Below are 19,001 nucleotides of genomic sequence, written 5' to 3' on the forward strand. Positions count from 1 at the left end.
AGTTTGGTCTTGCACTTCATTCTTACAAATTCTCTTATTCTGCTATATATCTGTAAGTGACAAGATATTTACGACTGTAGTCTTTCATCCTTTTTGCTGTGACAACATGAAAGAACAATGTGATAGATGTAAAAAAGAAAGAGTTCATCAAATTTGTTGGAATTCAACTAGTAAATCATTTTGTTTTAGAAAATCAAGGATACCTGTCCTGGTTAACACCTCTCACTAAAGAAAATTCAGAGACAAATTAGTGTTATGAAATAGTTCGATATGCTTAAATAATTCATGTTTTCTTATTTTACCAATTAAAAGAGTGTTAGAAAACTTTAGATTTCTCTAATTCAATGGGCACATTTGGTTGGTCCATTTTTTTTTACATTTAATAAAGGGACAAAATTTAATAGAGACTGAGTTGATTAAATTTAACATACCTAATGGAAATCAAATATACATAATACCATTTGAAATTTCTTTGGAATCACATCTCCATTAAGGTCTTCTGTTTTAAGTCACATTTACAGGATCAATATGGTCTTGACTTAAAAAAATGGAATTACACTATTGAATGCTAAAGATATATTTGGGTATTTAAAGTGTAAACACAAAATAGATTACTATTTCAACAGTTTGCATAAACTACTATTTTTAATATATTGAATTATAGAAGAATTAATGGACAGGGTTGATAAAATTAAAAATACACATTAGAGATGAATTAATCTGATTTAGTGAAATGCATTTTGACACAGCAGTTGTTTCTTGTCAGTTCAATGAATTTTACTCAGGGGATATCACTTCTGGCCATACTCTACATGCTTCAAATGCTTCACTACACACAACTGCTTATTGTGCGAATACATTTAATGTTTGATAAGAGCTACGTTTCTGTTTTTTCCTAGTTTCTGATATTTAATAGTTAATTTTAAGACTGAGTTTATATGATGTCATGTATTCAAGAACAGAGGAAAAAAAGTGCTTCCTTGCACGTTTAATATATGATTGTAATCACTTCCATAATGACTGATCTCCATGAAATACTTCCTTAAAAAAATATGTCTTGTTTTTAGCATATTTATTTAGCCCCAGCAAATATCAAAGAGATGACCAACAGTCATCCTGAGTGCTTGTGAATATCTTGAATAAGGTTAAACTCCAAAAGAAACAGAAAGAATCTAAAGGTATTGGAAACAGTTTTAAATTAATAGTCACTGATTCTTGATTTATGGATACATTCAACATAGATCAGAAAGGATAAAGTGTGTTTCAGATGTGAGGTCAGCATATCAGGGCATTTACACTGAATAACATTTATAGATGTATTCAAAAAGTAATGAAGCCATTGAATACAACAAGGGAAAAATTTATTACTGCACACCAAAGACTTTATTTCCCTCACTGGAACTCAAAATTTCAGTATTTGCAGGCAGACAGCTTTTCTTAGAATGTTCTGAACACTGTATTTAAACAGTGAATTGTTACTGAAAGGTTAAAAAATATTTCCAGTTATCTGTAGGTAATTCTTAACAGCTCATTAGCTTTGGACTAAAGCAGAAAAGAAATGTTACAAATAAGCAAAATAGATGGATGAAAGCTATATATTTTAGATGTAAAAATGACACTATTCTTTTCCTTATGGTTCAAGCTATTATATGTGTGTCAAGTGTACCCTTGTGGTCCAAGCTATTTCAACAATAGAAGCCATTTAGTTTTAGATTTCAGTCTTGAAATTGCACTTTGTCCAAAGCTGAGATCCTGAGAAAATCTTAATGAAACCTGAATGAAACCTGAATGAGAATAGGAAGTCTTTTTTTTTTTTTTTTTTTTTTTAAAGCTGTCACAACTAGACAATTTATCCAGAAAAAGTTTGAAATAAAATGCTAGGGATATGCTGGAAAAATAATATATGACATATTCACAAGAAGTAGAGCAGTTTTCCCCAGTGATATCCAAAGCACATGTTAGCTGAGAGATGGAAATAAAAGGAAAAACTACTAGCCCTTCAAAAAGTCTGCCCATTGATTAATACTTCAACTATAGATTTTGCTGTTTTATTTAACCACACAAGGATAAGTGCAGGAATCTGAATATTAAAATGAATACTACTTAACAACATACTTCTACACAGTCAGAGAAAAGATACAATCTTCCTTGCAAGCTTTTCCCTGTTTTGTACCAGTTTTAGACTTTTTTTTTTTTTTTCAATTCAATTAATATCTCACTCCTGGAGAAATTCTCGTTCACTTTCAAGAATATATATCTACTTTAAGTCAGATTGACATCAATCCATGCATAAAACTGACAAACCACCATTTTGCCCTATATTAGAGGAGAACGTGATCTAAGAGTGATGGGGCAAGGCATGCCTTCATAGGCAAGGGAAAGCATGTTTAGATCATTCTGATACTTTTGTTAACTCCATTAGCAGACTACTTAACTATTAAGATTTCACAAAGGATCCATAAAACTGGCTTTTTTTCTAGTTCAATATGGTTTAGAATGGCAGATAATGCTTTTTGGTTAACAGGTATAAGGAGATCTGTTGTATTTTCTCCTTTTATGGCTTTTACTGAAGACATCACTATTTGGTATGTCCCTGCCTTTCAAAGTTTGCAACTGACTTAGAGTTTATGCTCTCTCTTTTTTTTTTTTTTTTTTTTTTCCTTTTTCTTTTTTTTTAGTTGGATACACAATGAATGATCTCATTTTTGAATGGCAAGAAAAGGGAGCAGTGCAAGTAGCAGAAGGTCTCACTCTGCCACAGTTTCTCTTGAAAGAAGAAAAGGATTTATGTTACTGCACCAAGCATTATAATACAGGTAGGAAAGCATGCTAGTGATTAAAGCTGGAAAGCCATTTAACATTTACTGTTATTTTGGAGAGGTTATTTATTTTTTTAACACTTTCACTGAACTCACCGGAAGACTGAAACATACAGTTGCATTTTTCAGGACAAGGCAGTCTTAAATAACTGACACAATGATATGGAAGTACCTGAAGGCTGAAAAAACTTTTATTTCAGTAAGCTTAAGAAAATACATATTTGAAGTAATTCAGAAGTAATTCAGTCAGGAGTTTATTTTTTTTCAGTGGGTGCTATGACAGCATCTACACTGAATCTACACTATCTGAAGCACTACCAAGATCCAAAGTCCATATGCTGTGCACTAAGTATGGCCTGGCTCCATCAGAAACAACAACGACAACAACAACAAAACTCTATCAGTATTTCTAAGCCCTATCTGTGCCCAAGTTCTTAATGGAAATCCTTAGTGTACAATGGCTAGGTGTCCAAACTAAACATGGCCTTCCTATAGCCAATGAACAAATCTTCCTGAAAGATCCTTGCTGCGGCCAAATCTTCCTATAAAATTTGAAATCTTTATAGTATTGTGATGTCTATCTCATCAGGACTGGGATTATTTGGGGGAAAAACAACAACATTACTAACATAGTCATTTTATTTCTAATTGTAAAGAGAGAGAGAGAGAGAGAGAGGGAGAGTTGTCGTGAATGGGAAAACCACAGACATAACAATTCTTCAAAAGCATATAGCAAAAACTACAAAAGTATAGCTTCCATCTTCTCAAGGAAAAAGAAATCCACAAAATTAAGATTATTTCAATCATCCTTATGTCTCTCAATTTCTGCTCTCCAATATGATTCTTAATAGGTTAAACATAATGTGAAATCTAACCATTTTAAATAAATGGTTTATTTGGATTCTGCTAAAATGGCAGAGGGGAGAAAATTCAACAGATGGCCTTCATAAAAAAAATTCTTGGTTCAGTCTAAGTAAAGGAAAAGTGCTTTTCAACACTGAGTGTATCACAGATGTCATGATACCCTAAGGGAAGAAAAAGTTTTCTAATGATTTCAATTTAGAATGGGGAGATATTAATACAGATGTTTGAAGTGTTCTCTAAAAGAAATAAGAAATATGTAATGTGCAGCTTTACAATAAAAATACTAGTATCTGTCTAATCCTTAAAGAGCTTTCAGAAATGGAGAAACATATCCTATTGGAGTGTAATTCTTCCACTCAAACATCCTTTTATTCATAATAATATTCAAATTATTATTATTCCTTTCTTCTTGTTAGCATAATTTATAAAACAGACTAGAAAACTTTATTTTTGTGACTTTTCTCTGTCTTCTAGATACATAGGCAAAATCTGCTTCATTTTTAGGTCTCTCTTGCTTTTGTGTTATTTTAGCATGTATTTATAACTATTTCTATAAATTGTATAATAATGATGTTTTCAAACAGGAATCTATAGTAGAAAGTATTCTCCTAATTTTTCCAAAGTTCATTTGAACATCTTGTGTGAGGCACCAAAACTACCTGACTAAGGAATTAAAACATTTCTGTGGGATTTAATCTGGTATTGTATAGAAACTTGTTTTAAAATGTTGATCATTAAAATCATCAGAGTTTAAAACTTTAATTTTGACCAAAAATTCCTTTTATATATATATTTGCGAGCTGCTACCTTTTTCTTCAAAACCTTTGTTTCATGCTTGTCTATTTAAAATGGGATTAATTTTCTTCCAAGCAGAAGCAGGAAAAGATGCTTGGCCTAGGCAAGCAACACACTAGGTTGCATGGGATAGACTTGCACTTATTTATTTTTTTCACTGTGGCCCTAAACTGAACTGAGAAGTGGAAACAACAGAATTTATTAACTATACGTAAGGTCTCATTGTTCCCAAAATGTACCTGTAGGCAAGTTCATGTACTTATCCCTGTGAACTGCTGTCACATTTAGGTGGGAGAAAGGGTTTACCGACATAACTCTAGAGGAGAACATGGCCAATCATCAGTCTGTTAGATTTCTGTATTGCTTTGGCTAAACTGCATTTCTGCAGCCAAACAGGTGTTCTAAAAAGCACATGCAGCCCACAGCCCGGAAAAGAGGGCTGAAGTTCACAGAGTCACAGAATGGCTGAGGTTGGAAGGGACCTCTGAAGATCTTCTAGTCCAAGCCCCCTGCTAAGCAGGATCACCTAGAGTACGTTGCACAGGATGGCATCCAAGAGGGTTTTGAATATCTCCAGAGAGGAAGACTCCACAACCTCTCAGAGCAACCTGTCACAGTGCTCTGCCACCCTCACAGTACAGAAGTGCCCTCTCATATTATCATGGATTTAAAAAATATTTATGTCTCTATTAAAAATAATAAAAATAATTGGGCCATTTCATTTGTCTTTAAAAAGTCAGTCCACTTCCAATAGCTTGGAGGCCTTGGTGCAGATATTTACTATGGACTTCTGGGCACAGATTTTAAAAGAAGACAATTGTATGGCTGTGGGACCTACCTATGTCTGGCACGTGGGGGAAATGCAATGCTGGCTGTAATTTACTGTAGGCAGAAGGGTTTGTCTTCAGCAGGGGAAGCAGCCAACAGACCTGCTCTAGGTTGCAGCACCAAAATTACAGGTTTGAATCTGAAATAACTTTGGCAGAGCAAAATACAACACACTAAATAAACAGCACTCTTAGAAGAATGCTAAACAACTGCTGCTGATATGCAATGTGACAAAATATCAGTTTTCAGTTAAAATTTAGTTACAACATGGGATGGAAGGCTTTTTTGAGACATCCTGTAAAACAGGAAATTAAAAAAAAAGCCTCTGTGAAATGAATTAACATGAAGCTTCAGGACAGTATGTAGAAACTCATCACTGCATGCCTCGTCAGTGTTTCATGCTCAATTTAAAGTGGATTACTGTAACCATCGCTTAAAAAACAAAGTCCTTCCAAATACAGGGATGTAACAGTTTCAGCAACAGCACAGAATAACGGCTCATCAAATCTTCTGTTTTGAGTTGACGCAACAACATTTGTGAAGAGTTTTATCTGCTTTTGCACCCAGTGGCATATCTGCAATGACAAACTTGGGAAATGAAGTAGAAGCATAACAACTAGAAAAGTCACATGTGACTCTTCACATTACAAGGATTGTCTTGCTTTACTATGTCTTCTTTCACTTCCTGTGTCACCTGCATTGCTCCCCTGGGCTTTTATGCAGCACCTAGTTTTAATTTCCTTGAGGGAAGAAGAGACCTGGATTCTCACCCCTTCACTTATCAAAATTTAAACATTCTACCTTAAAGTTTCATTGAATAAAAATTCATCAGCTGCCCTGGAAACAGTGACCTTTTAGCAAGATGTCCTTGCTATTTAGGTTGCTATTAGCTTCTCCTTAGTTTCCACTTCCCTTCTCTGCTGTGGTTAATCCAGTGCAGCACACAACTAGTTTTCCACATCACATGAGTGCATCAGTGACCTGTGTTCTACTTGATGCCTGTCAGGCTCCCAGGCCTTTCCTGCAGACCCCAGCTTGTACCAATGCATGAGATTATTCCATCCTTGTTGCAGGACTGTTCATTTGTCCTTGTTCAATTTCATGAGGTTCCAGACTATGGGAGTCTCTCCGAACAGCAGCTTGGTCCTCCAATTTGAGGGAATCGCAAACGTAGATTCATCAATATGGGAAAAAAGAAAAAAAAAAAAAAAAGATTTTTTTTGCAAATTTATTTTCATCTCTCTTTTACTGCACTCATTATCAGTCTTATGCCAAATCCCACCTGCACTGGGATTTGTTTCTAAGCAAGCTATGTGAAGTCCCTTCCTTCCTGAGCAAGAACGGATGCAGGCTTTCTATGACAGGTGACAGCAGCAGCAGTGATATCCCCTGATATCCTGCTGATATCTCCCGGCTGTTAGTTGAAAGAAAAACTGAATGGTAGTACATTCCTACTTTTCTTTTGTAAGTCTTGGCTTCATAGATACATAGACACCAGCCATATATTTCAAAACTTGTCTAATTTTACATACCAGACTCAAAAAATCATAATTTACAGAAAGACTGCATGATCAAATATACAGCATAGATGTTGTATGATGAGGAAAAGACAAGTGATTTTAAAAGCAGATTTTATCAGCAAAATATTTTCAAATTGCATGTTCTATTTCACTGCAAATTGCAGAGTGTCTGGATACTGCAGTTACCCACCACTTTTCTGTTACCCTGTTTTCTTCTTAGAGAGGTATAAAAATTATTTTAGATAACCTTATTTAAATGTAATGAATTTTATAGATACAGACTCTTCCAATAACCAGCTTTGCACACATATGTAGTTTATGGAGTGTCTTTTTTATTTAAGAAATTTTATAATGGGAGGGCAAATAGGCAGAAAGTATTTCAGTGATAGGAAAAGCAGAATCCCTCTCAAATGACTGCAACATTCTGGGAAGAATAAAAAGGAAGTCCTTTTACTGAACAACATGAGTTCAGCTAGACTGCTCACCTAATGGTGATTCTGATAATGACTCAAACAGGAGAGAAAGTAAAGGGAGCAGAACTGCCCCATGGGAAGATCAGTTTATGTACTTCATTCTCCTTCATGCTATCTGTGAAAATCATCTGCCATTATGATGGCACTGTGATACACAACACACTGTACTTTGTCTCCAAGAGAGGTTAATTGTTATTTCAGCAGACTTTCATTCACCAGAATGAAAGCACATAAGAAAAGGCAGAAGGAAAGTGCTGGTGGTCTATATGTCATTGCCTTTATGGCAGTACAGTTTTATTTCATTCAGAGAATATGTCTGTTCTCAGCCAAACAGCTACTGCAGGTAATACAATATGGACATAAAATTTTCCTCAGAAAAATTATTCTTAAAAAATCAATAACTTTCAAAAAAAAAAAAAAAAAGATTTATATCGGGGATTTTCTTTTTTTCATTAATTTTTCATTAATGTCTAAGGACACTCGGAGACAATACCCTCACTCTTACTAGCGGCCTTTGCTGGGGTAATCCATCTTTAAAAGAGTCTTGAATGATTAAGATTAATGATTTGTTTTCAGCACAAGACTGATCAAAATTTCATCTGTCTTGGGCTCTCTCACAGACGCTCATAAATATAGATGAGCTTTCTACTACCTAGCACACTGAAGTGTCCTATCACAAGATGTGATGAGTGAAAGAACTGGCATTAAGAAAGAGCTGGAAAAATATTGGAAAGGGAAAGGCCTAGATGTCAGATCATATTAGGTTACAGATGAACAGCAACCCAAATGACTCCCGACCAAGTATTATCACACACAAGTGCATGTTGTACCATGATTAGACATTTGTTTTGAGTACATATTGGTCTTCTTTTTCCTGCATACGAAGGTACAGTAAATAGATAAGAAAATTCAAAGTATTGTGATGGCAATTATTTAGTGAGAACCTGGACTCCAAGGTATTACTAATTACAAAACAGTGAAAGTCGTAATATGCTGTAGCCGCCTTACATCATTCATACAAACTGATTATTCAATCAAACAGATCCTGAGACTTGTAGTTGTTCCAGGTACTATTTGTTCTGATCCTTGCTCTAGGACTACCACCACAGTATATCAGAAATTTCATGTAATTTGCAGTGCTTCTCAATTTAAGATGCAAGTAGAGCCACAGCTAGATCTTGCAGTGTCTGGGTGTCATTCCCATACACCCCCAGCTTGTTTTTTTTTTTTTTTTTTTTTTTTTTTTTTTTACGTGAACATGAACTGTACTTCATCCATATGAAGAGCTTTCAGGTTTCCTGTCTATAAAACCGCTCTGTATAACAACCCACATGCAAAGACTGCTGTACCAAAACCGTAGACCCAGAATCTCACACCTAACATCAGATAACTGTATTTATTTAGCTAATATAGATAAAAACTAATTTTATCTACATAGCTAAATAAAACTATTTTTTTAATCTCCCCACTTTAACGCATCTCTTCAGTGACACTTGTGAGATACCACAGATTAATTAGACCACTGTTTTGACTACATTCACAGTCATCTGTACTGCATTTGCTGTTCCTTTCCCCCAACTTGCTGGTTTTTGAGTCCACCCATTATTTTGTCTTGGAAGAGTTTCTAACTTTTGCTTTTGGAAGAAAGGACTGTCTTTATTTTTCTCTCTATAGAGAAAAGTGTGTCATTTGGATTTTGTAACGTATTCTTTTCCAAATAAAATGAGAAAATGTTATTTTTACAAGTCTAAAAATAGAAAACACTGCAGAGGTTCAGAATAGCACCTATAAATACTCTGCCTAACATAATTTTCAAGTAAATTTTTATATTGAGTGCTTAGAATCTTTTTTGGTGAGTAGAGCCACTTAGGAAAGTGATTTTCAGAAGACAGACAAATGGGAGAAGCTCTATATTGTATTAAGAGACCTAAATCTAAGTAGGCCATTTAGGCTGAGCGTATTCTAGCCACTAGAGAAGTCCCACTCTCTCTTTCCTATCAGTACTTAATATCATGCTAAACCTGTACCTCTAGCCATTTTTCTGCATTCTGGGAGAAAATGTAGTGCTAGAAGAGAGGTCTATGATAACAGTTCAATTGCCTCAGAACTCCATTAACAAATCTTCACAGCTAGCAAAATTCTGGCCCTTGGACTAGCTGACAGTTGGTCCTTAGTTGTTGGTACAAACAGATTTGTGTTGTCTATATCCATACTGAGAGATGTGTCAGAATCAGAATATAAAATATTCACTTCTCAGACTGTTACTCTGCAGGACCCCATAAAGAATTATTCAGATTTATTTACATTACCTACTCAGGAAATATAAAATCTTGGCTTAAGTAAATAGTTTAATGTAATTTCATTAGGCCACATAGTCTTTTGGGACACAGTCCTCTCCCTTTCCATCAAATACTTCTTGGTAGATCTGATACTAGAATTAACTATAATTCTTATAAGAAAAGTCAGAGTATGACTGACTAGTATACAAAGCAATATCAAGAACCAGCACCTTCAACAGATACCTTTCCATTCTGCATAGATTAACATTTAAATCTCTGCACACTTAGATACCTTTTTGTGTTGTTGTTGTTGTTGTTCATACTTATTGATTTTATATTTATTGTTATATTGTTGATTTTTAATAATTTGATAGTAATTTAGATATAATTAATCCTTATTAATTGTTTCTCAGGCATGCTATTTTCTTGTCTGTTTCTTAAACTGATTGTCCATTGTGAAGACTTTCTATGTAGCTACAGATACTGCTACTCAACCTATCAGTTCCAGGAAGGAATTTGTCCATTCCCTTCCAGGAATAGCAATGACCATGACATTGTAAGGGTAAAGTATGAAGAACTTCCCCCAAGGGTTATCTTAAGGATTGCCAAAAGAGGACAAATAAACTTAAGTTTTACCAGCTCCTGCCTCTGAAGCAGTTTGAGGCAGATGAGACTGAAAAAAAAAAAAAAAGAGCCTTAATTTGGTGCTCAGCCTCAGCAAAACCACAATATTACAAAGGTTTCATAACAACTCTCCTTGACATCTACAGTGCATATCAGAATTAACTATTATTCAACTTTTATGTACTGAGAATGAATTATTAGAGCAATGCTCTTAGCTGCTTCTCGTTCCTTCCCCAGCTGAGATGACTGCAACAGTATGTCTCTTCTGATCCATTAAAGCACTCAATCAAATAGATCAGACCACAGCTAACATGACTTTGACTTGGCAATGGACTACAGGAAGAGACTGGAGGCCCACAGCTGAATGATGGCTTAAGCTGGGAGAGAACTGCACAGCCTCTGCTGGCTGCCTTCTAACTGAAGCCCACATCTGCTAGTGCAAATGTTATTTTTCCACGCTGCTTCATCAGACAAGTTTATGCAGGTGGTTCTGATGTCAGACAGGAAGGGCAAAAACTAACATTACCCCTTCCACACTTAGACCAGCAACCACGCTGCCAAGACAGACTTCTGGCTGCTGCTTTTCTTCCACTGATGGGAAAGCCAACAGTTATCAGTGGAAAAATGGAGAGGAAAAGTGTCTACTTGGGCAGCCACCAGTCTCCCTGGGAAGTTGCCACCTACTAAGCTAATTCTTCAGTGTTATGTTGGAACAGAGGGGAGGAGGAACACAGTGATCTTAGCTGGGGAGAAGTGGCTACATTTGAGAGGGAAATCCCCGTGCTGAGACATCAGGTTCCTATATGGACTGGCATGTCTATAAACTTACGTGGCCTAAGACTATGCATGAATCTAAGTCACACATTCAGTGGAGTTAAGCAATTTGGAAGCTTTTTTTTTTTTTTTTTTTTTTTTTAGGTTGTTCAATGTTGTTTACAAAAATACAAAAGCCAGCCAAAAAACAAAAACAAAAACAAAAACAAAAACAAAAATTTCTTGTTTCAGCATAACTCCTCTGACATATCACTCAGTTTTCATTCTGGCCTTTTCATAATCTCCTTTTTTTCTCTTTTCCTGTGGATATTATATTTTCTAGTTATATCCCTTTATTTCAGAATCACTTTTGTTTTGCTAGTATTCTGTTATCCACAGATATTCCTATCTTTCTCCTTAGTTCAGAAGAATCTGAAAAGCTTGCAACTACATAAAAATAATCCATATCAGAATGAATATAGTGTTTATTGCTTCTGGTTTATGAGCATGTTATTTTTGTGCTGAGATCTCTGGATTAGATCAAGCCCACTTGAGTACTCAGCAAAAAGACTTTGATCTCTTATCCAGCATTTTGCTAAGTACAACCAAAGTATAATCCATAGCCAATGATTATTGACATTCCAGTTATGCATATATTATTCATTCTGTTGGTCCTTGTTTTTTCTTCCTAGTTTGTTTTGAAAAAGGAATATGAAGCCTTAGAAGAAGACAGTGTTGCATGCTGAACTGTGTAAATGTTGCTGACATGATGCCATATAAAATGCTTTGAAAGAGACCTAAAGTGGGTTGATACATTCCTGTCACTCCTTAACACCATGATTTACTGTGATTTCTGAGATCTGCCTTAATTTGCTTTCCTATCTTCACTTTTTCAGATATCCTTGTTTGGCTATCTTAGAAATTCTCTTATAACAACTGCAAACATTACAAATGCACATTTTCAAATCAAAGATTATTTTCTGTGTTGTATAAGAAAGCCTAAAAAGTGGGAAGGTGGGGAAAGGAAAGAGAGTTCTAAAGAAGAAAAAGAGCAAATATTTTATAGCCAGCATTTTACAAAATTATTACTATTATTACAATTATTTTACAAAAGCAATTGCCTGTCATGATCTAAATAAATTAAACAAACAGGAAAGATATTTTCAAGTTATGACTGCTAACATGACATAACAATGACATAAAACCAAGTTAGCTTATTTTCTTCATAGCTCATTATTATATGCCAAGCAATGAAGGAGGAGATATAATGGGAGTTTAGGGTATACGATTTTGAGCCTATGTAGACAGTCTTCAGGATGGTTAAAGAATACAGTCATTGAACTGCTGACAGGAAGAAGGGAACACAGCTATCCAAGAGTGCTGAATTAACAGAAAAAAATACCACAAAAATATATATCTTCAGGGTAAGGACCAACCTGAAGTAAGAATATGATTCTGACAATGGTCAGTCAGTGGAGAACTTCAGGTAGTTAGCTGAGGTGCACTGAACTGCTCAAAGAACGTATCTCATAGGCAGCATTTTGAAGAGACTGGAAGAGAAATGTGGGGGAAAATCCCGTCCCTTTCTGAAGTAAACAGCAAAATTACCATTCATTTCTTTAAACCAGTATTCCTTCATTCCTTGACTGAAGCAGAAATCAGGTTTGAAGCTGGAGCAGCAGATGGTTGAGCCAGGATTTGGGACACAGATTTCAGGCGTGCACATATTCAGAAAATGCTGGCAATTAGGAGTGGAACTAATAATTGAGCTGGCAGATATAAAACTCCTGTGGTATATCATGTCATTTAAAAATTGAACATTTAATGGGATTTCATAACTGTCTTTTTTAATATGGTGGGGTTTTTGAGTTCCTTGTCAGAATACAAATTTCACAAAATGGTATTTCCTATTGATACCATAGCAAGAATTAGTGGCCTGTTAAAAGAAACATTATGAAAGCAGAAAGTTCAGAATATAATTCCACACACTTCTTATGTCTAGGATAAAAATATTTCATTTGACCTTATCTGATATTCAATTCTGTATCCCTTATGTTATTGTCTCATCATAACATACAATATAATAAATATGAAAACTTATAAATAAATCTGATATATAGATGTTGTTAATATGATAAATATTAAAGCACTATTAATGGAACCCTTTGCTATAAAGCAGCATTTTGGCAGATAAAGATGAATTAGGAAAATACTATCAAAAACTATTGGAAAACATAACCCACCAAAAATCATAACAATTAAGAAACAAATAAATAGATGGTTTTCCAAGTTAAATTTAGAATTAGGAAATGCTTTCCTTCAAACAACTATGAAATATGTCATATATATATTTCTTGCTACAAGAAACTGTTTCACATATACACTATTTATAGTAACAGCATGGCCTTCAGCACCATTCATGTGTGATTAATATAAGCACTGAGCAGAATTAGAAAAATCTAATGATTTAATCTAATCATGTCAAGATCTGTGAAAAAATCTAGAGCTTACAGGGTAAAAAAAAATTAGATAAGAGAAAACACTGGTCCTGCTTGTTGTGGCACTTCTATGAGCAGTCAACAGATTTTTCTCTTCTCGTTCAGTTAAATAAGCGGAAGTTGCTTGATGTTCAGTACTTGGGAAAATGAGGCCACTCAGTTTCCTAAGGTAGCCTAATTGCAAGTTTTCTATTTCTGCTTGAATCTCAGTCATGGTTTTTAGTTGAAACGGTCTGAATGGGGATAAAGGGACATAATTTGCAGAATCTCTTATTGATAACTTAACGACTGCACTGATGTCACTATAGTTTTCCCCAATTCACTAGATTAAAGAAAAAAATAATTTAAGCTTAAAATTGAAACAAAAAATAATGGGAGAGCAAGCCTTTTCTTTGCAGACAGCAATATTTCCAAACAGAAAGTGGGATAACAAATGTGATCGCAGAGCAAAACTTTCCTACATCAAAATGATTTGTGTTTCCATCATCTCTTTGTTTTTACAAGGAAGGAGGAGTTCCAGAGCTTATTCAATCTTAAATTTGCAGGTTTTCAGTCCACTTTTTTTTTCCCAATAAATATTCGTATCATAATGGGGGCTCTATATATTAAAAATCACTGAAGAGAAATCAAAACATTTAATTCATTAGAGAACATATACATGTATATTTCATGAAGTATAAATTCTTTAGAGAACATTCTATTTCTACTGAACATTTCTTCTTTGTTATAAAAAGGAAAGTTTACATGCATTGAAGTCCGATTTCACCTTGAGAGGCAGATGGGTTACTATCTCATCCAGATGTACATACCAAGTCTGTTGATCGTCATTCTCTCTTGGGTGTCATTTTGGATCAATATGGATGCAGCTCCAGCCAGAGTGGCTTTAGGCATAACAACTGTACTGACCATGACAACACAAAGCTCAGGTTCACGAGCATCGCTTCCAAAGGTAGGTAGGATTTCCTTTGTGTGTACAACATTAGTATGAAATCATAATGTTACAGGGCAAATAAACTCCTTAAATCAAACTTATAATATGTGTTTTAATTATTAGCATTTACTATTCTGAAGGAGATAACTTTAAAATATTTAGGGTGTTTTTTGAGCCACCAATCAATTATATTCTATTTCTCTTCAGACTCAACTGTTTAGCCAACCAAATGCTGTATACCATAAACCTCAGCAAATAATGAAAACAATGTTTTTCTGTACTATGTAAATGTTGCTTGTTAGCAATTGACTAGCTTGTCCTTTTCTGGATCCCAGTATTTGATAAAGTCTTAGCAAATATGAATGAATTTCTAAAGGTCAGAGATTCCAACCTGCTCTCAATGATATTCTTTTCCTGGAAACTGCCTACGTTATGAATTTGCACACAGTATTTATAAACATAATTACATTAAAATATAGAAAAATGTAAACCTAAATAACTTACAAAAAGTTGTATAAAGAATGGTTCACTACACAGTGTAAATAGCTTTAAGTATATTTCTGTGATTAGCTACTTAAGTTTTCTGACTTGTCCTTTCTTTAAAAATTTTCTTTTTCCTTTTAATTGTTATTCCTTGAATGTCTTCATTGCAGTTACTGGGAAAAAATGTGCACAACACAAACACACAAAGTCCTCTTTTGTATTAGTTTTACCATGGTATTTTTGGGGTGTCTGTTAATTTTTTTTTCTAAGTAAAATAGATAACCCAAACAGAAGTTCATGTGCTTTGCACCTCAAGTATATGTATCCAAATACATCTGAATGTAGAATAAACAGATAAGAAAATGGAACACTATAAAACCTCAGAAAAAAAAGCAAGAATATAAGAGGTTACTAGAGAAAGCTGTAGATGTTTTTGTTGTGTTTGAGGCCTGATACTAGCTATGCTGGTTTAAATGATAAAAATCCTGTAAATCTGGATACAGAGAGCAAACTCATCCTACATTCCCAGTCAAGATTATGGACTGCAGCTGAGCTTGGCAAAGAAGCACTGTAGTGAGTTCATCTATTCTGTAATTCATTTTCAGTAGTTCCAGTGAGTCAAAATTTACAGGGCTAATTTGAACCTATATCTTTAACTTACTGTAGTAGCAGAGAATGAAAATATCAGAGTTTTGCATCTACTTTCCTTCTTTCTCCTAATTTGTACTCCAGGAGCATTAAATCAGCATAACGGACTAATTCTCACTGGTCCCAGTACAAGCTATTCTCCTTAGTATTTTTCACAGATCTCATTGGGAGAAATGGAGGAAAAGCATGTGATCCTTGTGGGTTATTTGGTCTATGATCAAATATACAGTACATTGTATGATATATGATAAATTATACAGGATATGAGAAACATTACCTCATTTAGTGAGGTAAATAGTAGATATTTTGTGAAAGACTACACTATAAAAAATAATAATTAAGGTATAAAAATTGCATTGTTGTCCCTCTTACTGTCTAACTTACATGTGAAGATTTTTTTGACAAAAATAATGTTGGGATTTGGAGATATTAATCAACTTCCTCCTGATATTAAATCACATTTTTTATGGTTTTAACATATTTATTTTTCTGCTCTATTTTCTCCATAGGTGTCATATGTCAAAGCAATTGACATCTGGATGGCTGTGTGTCTGCTCTTTGTATTTTCTGCACTTTTAGAATATGCAGCTGTAAACTTTGTGTCAAGGCAACATAAAGAACTCCTGCGATTCCGACGGAAGAGGAAGAAGAACAAGGTAAAGCTAACAGTATTCCCAGCTTTAAAAGAGCCTAAGGGATTGATTTATGTCAGGTTATAAGCTTAATTTGGTAAACATACTGCTGCCTAAATTGGCAATATAGATAAAATGGCAGCACAGAATGAAATTATCTTTAGGCTGAGGGTCACTACAAGGACTATGCAATGCATAAATCCAACTTGAATTCTCAAAAGAGGGATTAAGAGGGATTTAAATGAGGCATGGGCCATGTAGGAGCCATCTGCACAAGCACAAATTTCACTCTGTTAGAAGAGTCAGATTATACTTCAGTGGATGAATATTACTGGTACTTGCAGTAATTTGTACTGCATTGAGATTCAACAAACAATATTCCTTAATTTCATTCTAGTATTCAGTTCAAAGACTTAACAGCTATGTTTCATGCATTTTTTTTTTAGCATAAAAATTACTTCAATTAATATTATCTGTGGGATATACATTTTTAAAGGTCTAAGAATGTTATTTTTTCCTTATGTCATGTTAATTTAGTCTAAATTCCTCATATAATTAGCAAGGAGCTTTAACAGAGCAACAGTTATTTATACTTATTTTATGGCTGAAGCCATCTAGACTACTGGTAAAATAAGTAACTGATAACGTGAAGTCTAGCAGCTGAGACTACAAATTTAAATTCTGAAATAAGCAAAACATTTTACAATACATAAAACTGATTTTTCAAAGAGAGAATACTTCTGCAACCTACTCATTAAATGAGTACCCACCACTGCTGTTATGCAGTGCCTTTCACAGACTTTCAGTCACTACCTAGAATATTATTATAGATGAATGTTTGACTGCAGTGATATGACAACTTCAGGCATCTTTCATTCCTGAAGACTTACCTCAATTGACTCCTTACATCATAAGGAGAAGTTTTTTACAGGTTGTTTCCCCTTTACTTAGAAGATATTGGAAATCTGTAACACTGTAAGCCTATCTAAGCAATCTTGGCAAGCAAGACTCCATGTTAAAAGATGGCTAGACAGACAAATGGAAATGACATTTTCATACATTTGCTTCTTCCTGTGTGTTCAGTCTTGTCCAGGTACATAGAGAAACTCATTCGCCATAATTTAGAGGATGAATCAGACAGTATGTATCTGCTTTCAACATTTGTCCCCATGAAAAATGTGCTTTTTTGTTTTTGCTGACAGCAGCAGAAAACACTTTCTGATACACACAGTAGGAAAGCAGCATTGTTGTGACAGGGTGTTTATTGTAAAATATGGCAGCTCTGAAAGCTGCTCAAAGGTTTGGACTGTGGGGAATGGGATGGGCAGATATGGATTACTTGGCAGGGGGCAGGTGACACAAAAAATGTGTCATGTATCAAATACAAACAGCTGTGTTAAGTGATATATTATGTGACTATACTTTTAGTCCATTTGTTTTTTTCACATTGTATCATAGTGTCCTCTAGATCTCAGACACATTCACCATATTTGACTCAGGTTATGTCTTTTCACTATCTTAAATACCACAGAGTTAAAAACTGGCAAGTGACACTACCTTCCTTCCTCAGAAACAAACCCAATATATTTCCAACCTTCTCCTAGAAAGACTTCAAGCTCACCAAAGGCACTTCTTCAGCAATCACAATCGATCAAATTTCAGCTTAGAGGTATTTGAGGAAGAATCCACAGTATACACAGCATTTCCAGAAAAAATGTATGCGCATGGATGGCATTATTGACTTAAATGTTTTGCTGGAGCAGTGTTTGGCATTATGGTAATCATGGTGTTTTTGAATCACACATAACAGTCCTCATTCCAATTTTATACTCCATTAGACAGACTTACAACTTCAGGTGTGTTGTCAAGTAAGTTCCCATAAATTAGGGGATCAGACTTAGAGACTGCAGGGTACCTAGTAAATTATCAGGTACTCCCCATAGATACTGAAGGCATGCATTTCAATGTTTTTCTTCACAACACAAATCCACTGAGCAGCTGTATCTAAGAGATACATAGCAGATATAGAGAAATTAATATTATAATTTCTTTTTAGCTAGCCAAGTATTTTATAATTTTAACATTTCTTTACTGCCTGCAAACACTCTATATTATAATCCCAGATTTTCCTCTGACAAGTGTCTAGATTTTCTTGTTCTTCATATTTAAAACTTATTACCAATTAATTTCTTTAATTACTTTCATGTTCTTAAAGCACATATTGAAAAAGTAAAAGATGTTAGCTTCTTTTACAAAAAGCTAATTTGCCTTTTTTTTTATTATTTTTATTTTTACTTTCCATTGCAATATTGAAAGACTTTCTTGGTGCAGATTTCTTTCTCTCTTTTCCATTCAAGAATACTTACTTTGTTATAAAATTGGTGTTCATTTTCAGCAATAAAAACACAAAATAACTTGTTCTTTTTTCTACTTTTTGAGACTTTTTTTTTTTAATCTTTAAATATTGTTTGCATTTTGCATACAGAGAGGACAATAGGCTCTTCTATTTCCATCTATATAGTGATAGCAAAAAATTCAATTTACTGTTAGCTATATTAACTCCAGAAGTCTAGACTGAGAAAGGAAAAAAATATACATTAAAGAATTTGATAGAACATTACTTTTTCAAATTACTAGATTTTTCATTATATTTACTTTTTCCATTCTCTCTAAACAACCAGTTCTATATCAGGATAACATCGATGTCTTGAGAACACTTATTCAAAAAAAAAAAAAAAAGGAAGAAACATGAGAGATCAATTCATCCGATAATAACAAATAACCCTGTAGCTTCGACATTCCCTGGCATGATACAGAAAGAGCGTGAGTTTTCTACAGCCCATGTAAGAGTATT

The 19,001-nt window shown here is 34.4% G+C and overlaps 1 protein-coding gene across 1 annotated transcript in view; it reads left to right on the forward strand.

Moving 5' to 3' along the window:
- Window positions 1-19,001, forward strand: part of GLRA3 (glycine receptor alpha 3) — a gene marked incomplete at both ends in the record, with an annotated part of 84,418 nt that overhangs the window by 58,435 nt on the left and 6,982 nt on the right. Inside the window, 3 exons of the mRNA XM_084286362.1 lie at window positions 2,679-2,816; window positions 14,188-14,402; window positions 16,025-16,171. Of these exons, the coding sequence (XP_084142488.1) occupies window positions 2,679-2,816; window positions 14,188-14,402; window positions 16,025-16,171 (500 nt within the window). The remainder of the gene's footprint in view (window positions 1-2,678; window positions 2,817-14,187; window positions 14,403-16,024; window positions 16,172-19,001) is intronic.

The sequence above is a fragment of the Netta rufina genome (genome assembly GCF_964035555.1).
Source record: "Netta rufina genome assembly, chromosome: 4".
Lineage (NCBI taxonomy): Eukaryota > Metazoa > Chordata > Aves > Anseriformes > Anatidae > Netta > Netta rufina.